Genomic DNA, 12,964 nt, shown 5'->3' with positions numbered 1-12,964 from the left:
TCCTCTTTTTGTTTTTATCAAAATCGGAGTGAATCCGCAAAACTTGATAAAAATGACTTTCAATTAGAGATTAAATTCGGTGAATTAAAGCAGAATTGAATGTGGAAAATCATGAGAAAATGATGAGAGAGTAGTGGGGAATTGATTTTTGCAACTAATTGGATGAGGGAAAGCATGGGAAACTAATTGATTTTTGTCGACGTGACGACAACGCTAGGGTTTGACCCAACGACGAAAAAAATATGGCAGATAAAAAAATCCTACCAAAAAAAAAGTAATAATAAAATAACGGATAAAAAAACGAAAAAAGAGGGAAAAGGTAAAAAAAATGGAAGGAAAAAAATAGACAGACGGAGAGAAACGGAAAAAAAAGCAGGCAGAGAAAAAAAAGGAAAAAAGGGGCGAGAACAAATGGGAAAAAAAAGTAGACGGAAGGAAAGGAAAAAACGGAAAACCAAAAAAAAAAGAGGAAAACGAAAAGCAAACGGATCGGAAAAAAAAAGAGGAAAACGGTGAAAAAGGAAAGGACGGACGAAATTTTTTTTACCGGAAGCTTTGCTTATTTTTTTAATTAGGTATATATATATATATATATATATATATATATATATATATATATATATATATATATATATATATATATATATATATATATATATATATATATATATGACACTCATATGGGGCACCATGGTGCCCGGGCACCATGGTATCTAATGCACAAAATCACTCAAATTTTTCAAAATTTTCAAATTGTGAGTATATACCTAGTTATAATAATTTGATTCATACCTATACTTATCAACAAAACAACTCAAATTTAACTTTATTTCACAATCCATGATTACATACCTAACTAATTATATGTATGGATGCTATATACCTAGAATCAAAATCTAACAAAAACAAGTTCAAATTCAGTTCAAACTTGCTTTAAACTAGTTAGTAAAGTAGTTAATGTTAATACCTAAGTAATTGAAAAAGTTTCATACTCATTTGAATTGGGTATATACTCAATTTCAACAATGGTGCCCGGGCACCATGGAGCACCAAACAAATTTACTATATATATATATATATATATATATATATATATATATATATATATATAAAAGCTTTATTGTACACCCCTCCCTTAGAATAATTATTCTACACCCCCTCCACTCAACTCCCCCAATCCGGCCCAGCCCACCCCACGCGCGTGCCTCCCTCTTCAGCCCCCACGCGCGTCTCTCCCTCTTTTTTTCCTTCTCTTCCTCCGCGCGCCGATCTCTCTCGATCTCTCCCTCCCTTCTTTTTTTTTCTCTTCTCCCTCCCTGCCGATCTCTCTTGATCTCTCCCTCCCCTCCTCCCGATCTCTCCCTCCCTTCTCCTTTTTTCTCTTTAAATTGGTAAATTCAAGACTAGAACACATGATCTCATGGTATAACAAACTCTCCTAACCAATTCACCCTATAACACTATGTGATTTGGGATCATTGTTTGCTTTCTCTATATATCTGTTCAGATTTTATGAACATAAACCTGTTATGTTTACTGTAGGAATCATACCTTGTTACTGTGATTCGGTAGTAATATTATCGCAGAAGTGCAGTAACACGATACATTACTGTGAAATTTATAGGTCGTTACTGTGAAATTTATAGGTCGTTACTGCATTTTTTCAATAACATTATGATGAAATTGCAGTAACAGAGAGCATATGATAGTAACGGTACTACTACAGTACCACAACTTGTGCATAGCAAAAGTTTTAAATCTCAATCTTGTGCAAAATACAAGTGCTAAAAAAGTGCATGTGCATGGTCACAAGTTAACACAAGTGCTAAAGTAATTCTCTTTACCCATACAAAGATACATACATAGTAGCAAGCTTAGTACAAGTAAACTTTTATAATTATAATCTTTAAACAATAATATCTCTTACATCGCATATTATTTTTTAGAATCGTTTTCACCATAATGCTTTAAAACGATGTTACAGCGAGACAATAGTCATGTTACTACACAATGATCGAGACAAAAATGCTTTTATAACATTGTTACTGTAGAAAGTAGTCGTGCTACTGCACAATGATCGTCGCGTTACTATATCGTTCCAGCGAGACGAGAACTTTAAAAAAGTAAATCTCAATATTTAGAGAGTAATATCTCTCACGTTATATAGTATTTTTCTAATCCGTTTACACCATGATGTTCGTAAAAAAGTGTTTAACAAAACTAGATCCATCATGACTATTTTTCGATGTTGTTACTGCGAGAAAGTTGTCTTGTTACTATACGATGACCATTATGTTACTGCGGTATTCCTGCGAGACATGAACAGTAAAGTGGTGGGCGGGGGAGGGAGCCAATGGACGGTTTGACTCTGGTTTAACCGGCGGGAGGAGGCTTTGACCAGCCTTTGACTAAGGTGGGAGGGGGGATTTGGGCCCTACAAAGGGTGCGGGAGGTGGGATTGGTCCATGGGAGGGAGGGGGGGTGTAGAATAGTTATTCTAGGGAGGGGTGTAGAATATATATATATATATATATATATATATATATATATATATATATATATATATATATATATATATATATATATATATATATATATATATATATATATATATATATATATATATATATATATATATATATATATATATATATATATATATATATATATATATATATATATATGAAAATCGCTAGTCTATAATAGTAGCTGATATTGATCGACGCAATATCATGACTAGCTACGAAAAATTACGTTCTCTTTGTTCTAAACCATTGGAAGAACGTCATTAATTTACGACCGAAGAGCAGGGATAGATATCCATGGATGAACAGAGGAACTCTTTTGATCCTTTGAATGGATTTCACCTCGTTTGATCAAACACCATCTAACTAGTTACTCCATATTAAAAATATATATTTTAATGAACAGTCTACCAATTACTTCAGCTTGCGCATTCAAAACACACACACACAAAAAAAAATTTGAAACACCATTACTTAGCTTAGCTGTGTATGCATGTACCATGTACCATAGTTGTCCTTGTTACCTGGCAAAAGTCCTTGCAGAGTGCCATTGTTATTGCACACCAACTCAAAGCAGCAAGAGAGCCATGCATATTAATGGACCATCATATATAAAATCCCAGAAAGAAAATCAATAGATACAAGCTGCTGGGGTAAGCTGTAGTACACATGCATGCAGATACAGTACCACTTCAATGTCCTTTTAAAAAGATATGTTTTTTTTAAAAAGAGAGACAATTTTCTCAAATTTCTTGTATACATTTAAAATCTTCCTGTAAAAGTGGAAGGCCACATGCATGCATGCACATCCAAATACCAGATCCTCTTCCTTTTTCTTTTGGAGGTTACACAAAGTACACACTTGCTGTTACTTGTCATATATATGTACACCCTGAGCAGTATTCCTTCTTTCTGCTGCAGTGTGCCATATACATATATGCATGCATGTGGCCTAAACATGTACAGGTAAGTTAATACATATCCACAGGCAAAAATATATACCAAAGGGATAAGAGATACACAAAAAAACGAAATTGTAATAACACATAAAACCACAAAAAAATACCGTATAAACACCGTACATACAGTCCCTTACACACAGCCTGTGTGACGATTGTTTTCAAGTTTTAACAGTTGAGTCAATTCTGACTGTAGTTTCTTAATTTTGACGGCTTAATTAACTAAGAAACCACAGTCAGAACTGCTATATGTATTATACGGATTCATGGTAGTAATAATAAATTGAGTATAAATTAATCAGTACTACCAGTAATAGTAATAATTAATTAAAAGAAGGGAAATGCGCCTCCCTGACCCTGGCTGGGAAGGTCGTTGACCCAGCCGAACTTCTCCATGTAAGGGTTGACCAAGTTCGCCGGCGGGTAGTCGTGGATGCAATCTTCCCAGGCGCCGGCGTCGGCGAGGTCCTTGGTCACCACCCAGTAGCTGCTGTTGCACTTGAACCCCGACCCGAAGGTCACCATGAGCACCCGGTCGCCGGCGTTGAGCCGCCGCTTCGCCTCCATGTAGGACAGCACGTACCAGAGGCTGCTCGCCGACGTGTTCCCCCACCGGTGCAACGCCATCCTCGCCGGCTCCACGTCGTAGCTGTCCAGCCCGAGGCTCTTCCTCACCGCCTCGATCACCGCCGTCCCGCCGGGGTGGAGACAGAAGTGGTCGACGCCGGTCTTGAAGTTGATCTTGGCGGCGGCGCCGGCGGCGGCCTTGCGGCGGAGAAGCTTGCGGAGGAGGAGGCGGGCGGCGAAGCGGGCGAGCTCGCCGGCGGGGAGGATGCGCGGCGCCAGGCGCTGGAGGTTCTCGGTGAAGGCGCGCACGGCGGCCTTCGGGAGCGCCTTGCTGAGGCTGACCCCGAGGCGGCCGTCGGCGTCCTCGCGGTGCACGGCGGCGGCGTGGGCGTCGTCGTGGGCGCCGATGTGCGCGCGCACGAGGCAGCGGAGCTCCATCTTGGCGCGCGACCGGAACGCCGGGTCGTTGGTGAGCAGCGCGGCGGCGCCGCCGCACCGGAAGAGGCAGTTGCCCAGCATCATGGACTTGTCGGTCCCCGTGTACCAGTTGGGGGCGCACGACTCGGAGGTGAGGACGAGTGCCATGGTGCGCGGGCGCGTGAGCATGACGTTGCGGGCGAGGTCGACGGAGACGAGCCCGGCGCTGCACCCCATCCCGGAGAGGTTGTACGCCATGACGTCGTCCCGCAACCCGAACCGCCTGACGACCCTGTCGGCGAGCGACGGCGAGGGCGAGAAGGAGCCGACGTTGATGACGAGCAGGTCGACGTCGCGCGGCGAGACGGCGGCCCTGGCGAGGACGGCGGCGACGGCGTCGTCGAAGAAGTCGTCCATCTCGTCGAGGGCGTCGCGCAGGGTGGGGCAGTCCTCGCGGGCGTCGAGGACGTTGCGGGGGGAGTAGGTGTGCTCGCCGATGCCGGAGTTGACGATGACCTTGAGGAGGAAGCGGTACTCGGGGAGGCCGAGGCGCTTGTTGCGCTCGATGATGGCGCCGGCGAGCTCCGTCGTGACCTTGCGGTCGTCGGAGGGCTTGTGGCACGCGTAGTCGAGGAGGTAGCAGGTCGCCCGCCGCCGCCGCGCCGCCGCCTGCCACGCCACCCACGCCGCCGCGTGCGCCAGCAGCAGCAGCGTCACCAGCGGCAGCAAATCCATTACGTACTACTGATACCGTGATACTCCACGTACGTGCAATTGTGGAAGAAAATGCGTTGGATCGTGGTGGTGTGTGGCGGGGGGTGGAGGAGGTATATATAGAGTGGTCAGTGGTGGGGTTGGGGTTGGCACGCGAGAGGCGCGACACAACGGCTACGTATTCTTCTGGGGGGCGGACGGGGAGTTTTGGAGAAAAAAGCGCGTGACGATGCATGGATGGATGGGCGCGGATCTGTACGGGCGGTGACCCCTGGATTTCTCATGTGTTTTGCTCTCTGGTCGATCTGGTCGTATGGCGGCCAACGCCCAACCAGATTGGTCGCTCGCTGCAGCCTGCAGGCAGGCGCAGGCAGCCAATAGTTACGATAGAAGGCTATAAGACGAACTGCAAACATATTTTAAAAATATAAATAAAGAGAGAGAAGAGAGCGAGCTATAGATTTATAGCCAGCTGTAGCACGGATTACCAGACACAATGTGTGTATGACAGGTGGGACCAGGTATTAATAGTGTAGTATATAACTATTGTATGAATGAGCTATTAGATTGACTATAGATGAATTAGAGCTAATAGTTAGCTATACTAGAGTATTAAACTTGCTCTCACGGAGTATTAGCCATTGTTCGAGAATCGAGAGGACATTATTGGAGAAAATTGATAAAGATGCAAAACTAGCTGAACCATTAACTTAGGATTAATCTAGTATTAGTTATTTTAAACTTGGAAAATAAATTAATATATTTTTTAAAACATATTTTTTTAAAATAAAATCATACTCCACTATTTAACTGTTCGAGAAACTTTCACGTTAAAAACGAAAGGGACTGACTATACATTTGTCGACAAATTTTCTCTTAAAACTTTATCAAATATAAATATAATATAATTATATTATAATTACACTGTAAATTTATTTTTTTTTCACTCAATCTACTTCTGCCCATCACAGCCTAATTATTTAAGTTTTTTGCCTTTTTGTCGTAGTTAAGCTGCATGCCCCGTGCGAGCCGTGCACAGATCGAAATGAACCGAAGTACACACCTCTGCTCCATCTCCGTCCGTCCGTAATCCAAACGGCACCAATCCGGCCGCAGATTTCTACACCTTGATGATTGATACGACGCTAATGATTTCTATATTCCCAGTTTTCACCTTCAACTTTTACCGGACACACACGTGACGTACCTGACGTACCTGATCGATGTACTTGTGCTTAATTTTTCTGCTTTTCACCGTGCACTCACCTGCTGACTGATGCACACAGCTCACACGAGATTAGAGAGACGACTTTCCCGCTAACTCTACGTTCACTCATATTTAAATTTTTTCCAAAGTTAAATTTTAGAAAATTAAACACTAAATTAGTTTTATTGTATCTAACATTAAATATATTTTGATAATTCATTTGTTTTATATTGAAACTATTATTATTATATTTTATAAATTTGATAAAAGATTGACTAAGAAAAAAAAATTCAAAACGACTCTATGGAACGGTGGGAGTATGACACTGTTGCTCTCAATTATATATATGCTCTCTTTGTCCCTAAATTAACATACAGTACGTTAATTAACACCGCTCATGCTAGCTAGCTAGCTAGTTGCGCTTCTTCAATGGATCAACGGGACAACAATTCTACGTGCGCATGCATATATATTGGCAGAACTTAATTGATCTCTGGCTGGTTATCACGCTACTATATGTTTGGGTATCGGTAGTTTTTTTGGTACCGGTTTAAAAACCGTTACTTCTTTTTCACAGCCCTGATGAGGACATTAATTTCTTTCTTGGCACTAATGAGGGAGCTCACTAGTGTCTGAAATAAAATTGCAAGAGTAAGAAAAAAAAAACAACGTCTCAATCAATCGGTTTTGAATTCATTAAGTCAATGCTTAGAGCGGCCCCAAGAGAAGACTCACATACATATGCCAGGAATAGATCAAGAATTCTTCAACAGAACAATAATTTCAATATCAAACAGATTAATACTCCCTCCATTTTTTAATAGATGACGCCGTTGACTTTTAAACATATGTTTAACCATTCGTCTTATTCAAAAATTTTATACAAATGTATAAGATATAAATCATGCTTAAAATACTTTGAGTGATAAAACAACTCACACCATGATAAATTTTAATTACGTAAATTTTTTGAATAAGACGAATAATCAAACACAAGATAAAAAGTCAACGGCGTCATCTATTTAAAAAAAACGGAGGTAGGAACAATTCATCCAACACGTTATATTGCAGTTGACGTTTCCGTACGTTCCTCTTGCTGTGAGCTGATCTCCGCACAAGTACACAACGATACCGGCTTCACCACATGCAGGCTCGCCGGGTTTTACTGTTGCCACTCCACTCCACAGCAGTTTACCATCGTGCCCTCCTTTTCCCCTTCTCCTTTCAAACGCAGGGTCGTCGTGGCTCCAAAGCTCCTTCCATTGGATCCGAGCAGATGGAGCTCAGGAGCCACCGGATCTACTGGCCCCTATATATGTTAGAGATGAAATGGAGAGGCGTGCGAGTGCGAATGAGAGGTAGGTACGAATGTTATAAAAGTTAGTCGATATAGTGGAAAGACGACTAACCCTCCCGATCGCTTCAGTCATTGATGACCCAAGACATGCCAGATGACGACACAGGAACACATGATATTTGTTAACGAGGTTCAGCCGAATCCTACATCCCCGGGGCTCTGATTATGGGCGCTCCTCCCCAACCAATATAGCTCCTAGCCGCTACGAGTCCATGGCTACGCCGCCATCCTCTCCCTGCGTGTCTATGCTACATTGTAGTCGCCATTCTTACATTGTGGTGCCCCCCTCTCTATTTAAGAGAGATGACGGGTTACAGAGTCCGACTCTAACTCCACCCCCTAACACCTATTACAACTCCAAGTCCAACTGTAACTAAATAGGACTAGTATATTCGACACCTATTCTAACAACGAAGACAAAAGGGAGAGGCTGGTGTCCATCGGTGAAAGAATAAGGTTGTTTTAGAGAGGAGATGGAAATAGTGATCGAGGAGACAACTGAACCAGCTTAAAGATCTTTCATCGATCGAGAGAGCAAGGGGGCTGGTCTTTTTGGCTAACCGGTAGATGTGGTGTTCCGTGGACCGTGCATGATGTATTTTTGTCAAGACCGTATGTAAGCTGTATATATACTGTGTTTATGTATATATGTACATATATTTAGCAGGCACGCACGTAGTAAAAATGAACTAATTAAGACCTGCATATATATACGTATGCACGTACACAACGCGGTCAGATATTGATGGCACTTGACAGTAAGTAGGTGGAGATAACATTGAATTAATTGGAAAGTAATAAGGCATGTGCACGACTATTAACAACGTGGGCTTACGGCGAGCTCCCTGTACATATATACACGCACAATGCATGTTACCTGCTGCGATCTCCCACGTCTGGCTAGTACTGTATTACTGTATTCCTTTCAAAATTTATCACTTGGGTACGTGTAGGAACAGATGAGCTAGCTAGCTACTCCCTCCATCCCATAATATTGCAACCTAGAATGGGATGAGACCCATCCTAGTGTCCAGATTCGTAGTCCTAGGATGGGTCTCATCCTATTCTAGGTTGCAACATTATGGGACGAAGGGAGTACTCTCTCTAGGAGTAACATATATTGGTCGGTCCTCCTCCTTTTTAACATACGGTACGAACGCAAACGCTCATGCATGTCCACACGCACTCGCAGCTATAAATACACGCAAATCCTACCCATATAATTAAGCACCTCTAAAAAAAAATTAGACGATATATATATATATATATATATATCGATATTGACGATGTCACCACGAACTCTCGTTATCGATGGGTGTGTTCCCTATCGCTGAAAGAATAATTAGTCGTAAATATTGTAAATGTAAGCATCCATGCTAAATTTATAACTTGAACATTTGTGGACAAATCCATCACAACAAAACTAGCATGTTGAATCACCCTCACTTCACGGCTCACAAAATTTATTTTTTTTGAACGACTCGCACGAGACGATGCGAAGTTCTATTGATAGAGCAGGAAAAAATTACAAGATTACAACCCTGGAGGGTCGTAACCAGGAAAAGGAAAAAAAACCACCTCCCACACACCGACAGCGCCAACACACAACCCGGGAGAAGGCTAGCACCGGACCGGCCGCCGCTAAGCGTGACCGACCGCCGCTAGACCAACAAAGGAACACAGATAAGATCGCCCTCTCTGCGAATCCTTGGCTGACGCACCGATGCTCCACCACCTCTCCAGCTCTGTCGACATGCGGGACCCCTACACCGGCGGCCTCCGCCGGCCAGTCTTTGTGCGCCGAAAACCGCACCACACCCACCGGCAACTCCTCCTCGCACCGAGGTCGCCTCCTCCACCGCCGGCCGCGCCTCTCGCGCCAAACCGATTAAGTTCAATGAACAGAGGTGGAGAATGAAATACCTCAGTACTCATCATCACCTTACAAAACTGACAACAACGGAAGCTAGCTAATTAATTCCCACTTCTAAAAGAATGTAAAAGCTGAATAAAAAGTGTGGAAACATCCAGATCGAAACAGCGCTGCAGCTAGGTTTCTGGTCATCTCACTTAACAGCTGGGTTTCTGGTTGCAGGACCTCCATCTCATGCAAAATTAAGATTATTGCACATGCAGATAATTAAATCAATCTCCACACCACTTGACTTTGGCTAAATATCACCGTCTCGATTTGAGACAGTGCATGCATTTCGTCAAATTCGTCGTCCTCGTCGCCGTCGCGAGAACAGTAGTCGTCCTTAATTAATTTGTCTGCAGCTGAGCTGGTTGAAATCGATTGTCTAAACAAGATAGGATAAACGACTAGTTAACTTCTACTAGTAGCTACTACTTGTAGTCTTGTCTGCATTGTACGTGTTTTTAGCCAATCGATCACACATCTAGCTAGTTAGATAGTCATGTACGTTACTGCTTCAACTGCTTGTCATACAGGAGTATTCATGAAATTCATCAGTGCTGATGATCAATCTGCAGTGCATTGTTCAGAATATTGGATTTAGGAGAAAAAAGACATACTCCTATATATGCATGCGTGGTTGGAAATTATTAATAGTGGCGTCGAAATGAAGGGAACGAACTAGCTAGACAACCTCTACGACGACTCATGATGACAACGTAGATGTAGTCATATCTAGATCATCATTAATCCATGCATGGACATTATTTCTCTGAACTAATAAATCATGCATGATTAAGAAGTTAGGATGAATTAATCCAGGCCGGCAAGAGGCTGCAGGTTGGCCGTGAGTTCCCTACTTCCCTAGCTTAGTTCCACATGTACCTGAAAGCTTTGCTTCTGCAGGTAGGCAAGCTATCAGCTGTTGTGCTTTAAGTTGCCTCACGAGGAAAAGCAAGCCTTTTTAGGCCAATATAATTTGCTCATGCGCATTTGCTCCGCCAACCATACTGTTGGTAGCGAGCAAGAACAACATGCATGTTCAATTATATATATTGATGTTAAATTGTTCATCGATCGTTTCATCTCTGTACGATCCGTCGGTGATCGACGCATGGATGGCCGTTGTGCTTTTTGCAGTTTTTGCATGGTACTTCACTGCTTTGCATCACGCATGGCATATGCATCACATCGGCAACTATCTATAGTACATATATATTGGACGATATATCTCGTCAATTAATTATTGCTCCCTATTCCGTATTTCTAGCTATAAATCTGAACACATATTTATATAGATTCATAGCTATTAATTATTATATTTTGAGACGAAGGTAGGACTAATTTGCTGGATCGGTCGTTAGGCGTTAGGCCTGGCATACATGCATATACATCGATCATTGATCAATGCCTGCATTGATGATCGATGAGATCGATCGAAGCATATGGCCATATGGGAGATGTGATGGACTGTACAACGAAGAAGCTGCAGTAGCAAAATTTTCAGTGGATCTCGTGGGAGATCGCCGAACTTTTCTGGTCGGTCGAGCTAATAGATCGAAATATGTATAGGAAATGAGTGCAGATCTCTAGCTAGTTTGCAATTTTCAGACGAGTTATGAAATTAGTTTTTTCATTCGTGTCTGAAAACTTTTTCCGACATCCGATCAAACGTCTAATGTGACACCTAAAAATTTTCTTTTCGCGAACTAAATACGCCCGATCAGCATCCTCACCAACCTGCTGCTTGTTTATTAATGGCTACTAGTAGTACTGTAGGACTAGACGTACTGCAGGCTGGCGTGCAAGCTTAATTCACTAATTATCTCTTGATACTCATTCCGTCCTAAAATATAAGTATTTTTTATTACTCTGACATAGTCTTCGAGATACACTTTGACCAACAATATCTATAAAATAGATAAGATGTTTTAAATAAAAAGAGTTACATATTATGATAGATTGTTTAATAATAAATCTAGTAACATCAATTTTACATGATTGATATTTTTTTTGTTATTAATAGATAAAGTTTAAAATATTTGACTTGTCACTATGCTAAAAATTCCTATATTTTAAGGCAGATGGAGTATATAATTTTCGTCATGTATGTAGGCATCTGCTTCATGGAGGAATTTTATTTGAACACGCATAGCTACCGAGTACTACCTCTGTTTCAGGTTACAAGACTTTTTAGCATTATCTACATTCATATAAATATTAATGAATCTAGACACACATATATGTCTATATTCATTAATATATATATATGAATGTAGGCAATACTGAAAAGTCTTATATAATATAAAACGGAGGAAGTAGCTAGAGTAGTATATTGAACACGCATATTATTGATCGATCGTCTTTTTCTATAAAAAAAGAGAGATGAAAATCCGGCCTGTAGATAGCTTAAGGCGGTTTCCCGCTAAAAAGTTACTTCTACATCCGATCTAAAAATATGTACCTAAATTAATTCATATTCAGATATATATTTTGGGGTGACAATAGCTAGTACAAAAGTTCAGCATTCAAGCTGTACATCACACAACGTGATGGTGAAAGAGCTAAACCCAATAGTAAGACCACATTGTTTAGATGCAAAAATACCATGCATGCATGCAGGCCTTCTTCTGTGGTTAATTATACATTATATACTGGCATCTCTATGCACTGGTATAATTTAGATTCCTCATAATCAACATGTAAAACAATCTCTCTTTTTCCCCTCATCAATTAACCTAGAAACGTACGTAGCTTTTTCGCGTTTTATATGTTGTTTTAACAATATATAGTGTATTACATTATTGGCAAACGAGAGTACACAATAACGACTGAGAAAAAAACCGTGGAACAATAATTGACAGGTCACTGTCAACTGTGTTGACCAGCAAAATGGGTAGTAAGACCTCCTGATTAAGTTTTGCTACAGTCAGTATATATAAAAAAAGCTTAGCTATTCATCCTTGCATACGTAACTAATTAATTGCCCTGTACTCGATCCAGGGGGCAACGACTGTGATATGTACATAATCTCCATTGCATGCTATATTAATTATTAGTTTTATCTCCATGAATGCAGTGTTTGTATATTAATTTTTTTTGGAGGAAATATTTACATGTTAACAATGTTGTTCCTATCTATCAGCAGTGTGGCATTTACATATTATACTGTCTAAAGTTCAGTTTTTCTTTTTGCGATGGTCCAAAGTCCAAATTTGCTAGAACTGGAACACTCAATTATTGCTTGTCAAACAAAGTGGTCACAGGGACTAAAATTATACCACATGCTAAAGTCAAGGCAAT

General features: G+C 41.2%; 1 protein-coding gene across 1 annotated transcript; it reads right to left on the bottom strand.

Annotated features, from left to right (window-relative positions):
- Positions 1–3,263: 3,263 nt before the first annotated feature.
- LOC4331113 (3-ketoacyl-CoA synthase 12) lies at positions 3,264–5,271 on the bottom strand. Its single transcript, XM_015769294.3, has one exon. The coding sequence runs from the start codon at positions 5,201–5,203 to the stop codon at positions 3,812–3,814; it is 1,392 nt and encodes a 463-aa protein (XP_015624780.1). The 5' UTR covers positions 5,204–5,271; the 3' UTR covers positions 3,264–3,811.
- Between the last annotated feature and the right edge of the window lie 7,693 nt (positions 5,272–12,964).

This window comes from Oryza sativa, chromosome 2, assembly GCF_034140825.1.
Source record: "Oryza sativa Japonica Group chromosome 2, ASM3414082v1".
Taxonomy (NCBI): domain Eukaryota; kingdom Viridiplantae; phylum Streptophyta; class Magnoliopsida; order Poales; family Poaceae; genus Oryza; species Oryza sativa.
Note: the sequence above shows the minus strand (reverse complement) of the source record. Positions and strands in the feature narration are given on the sequence as shown.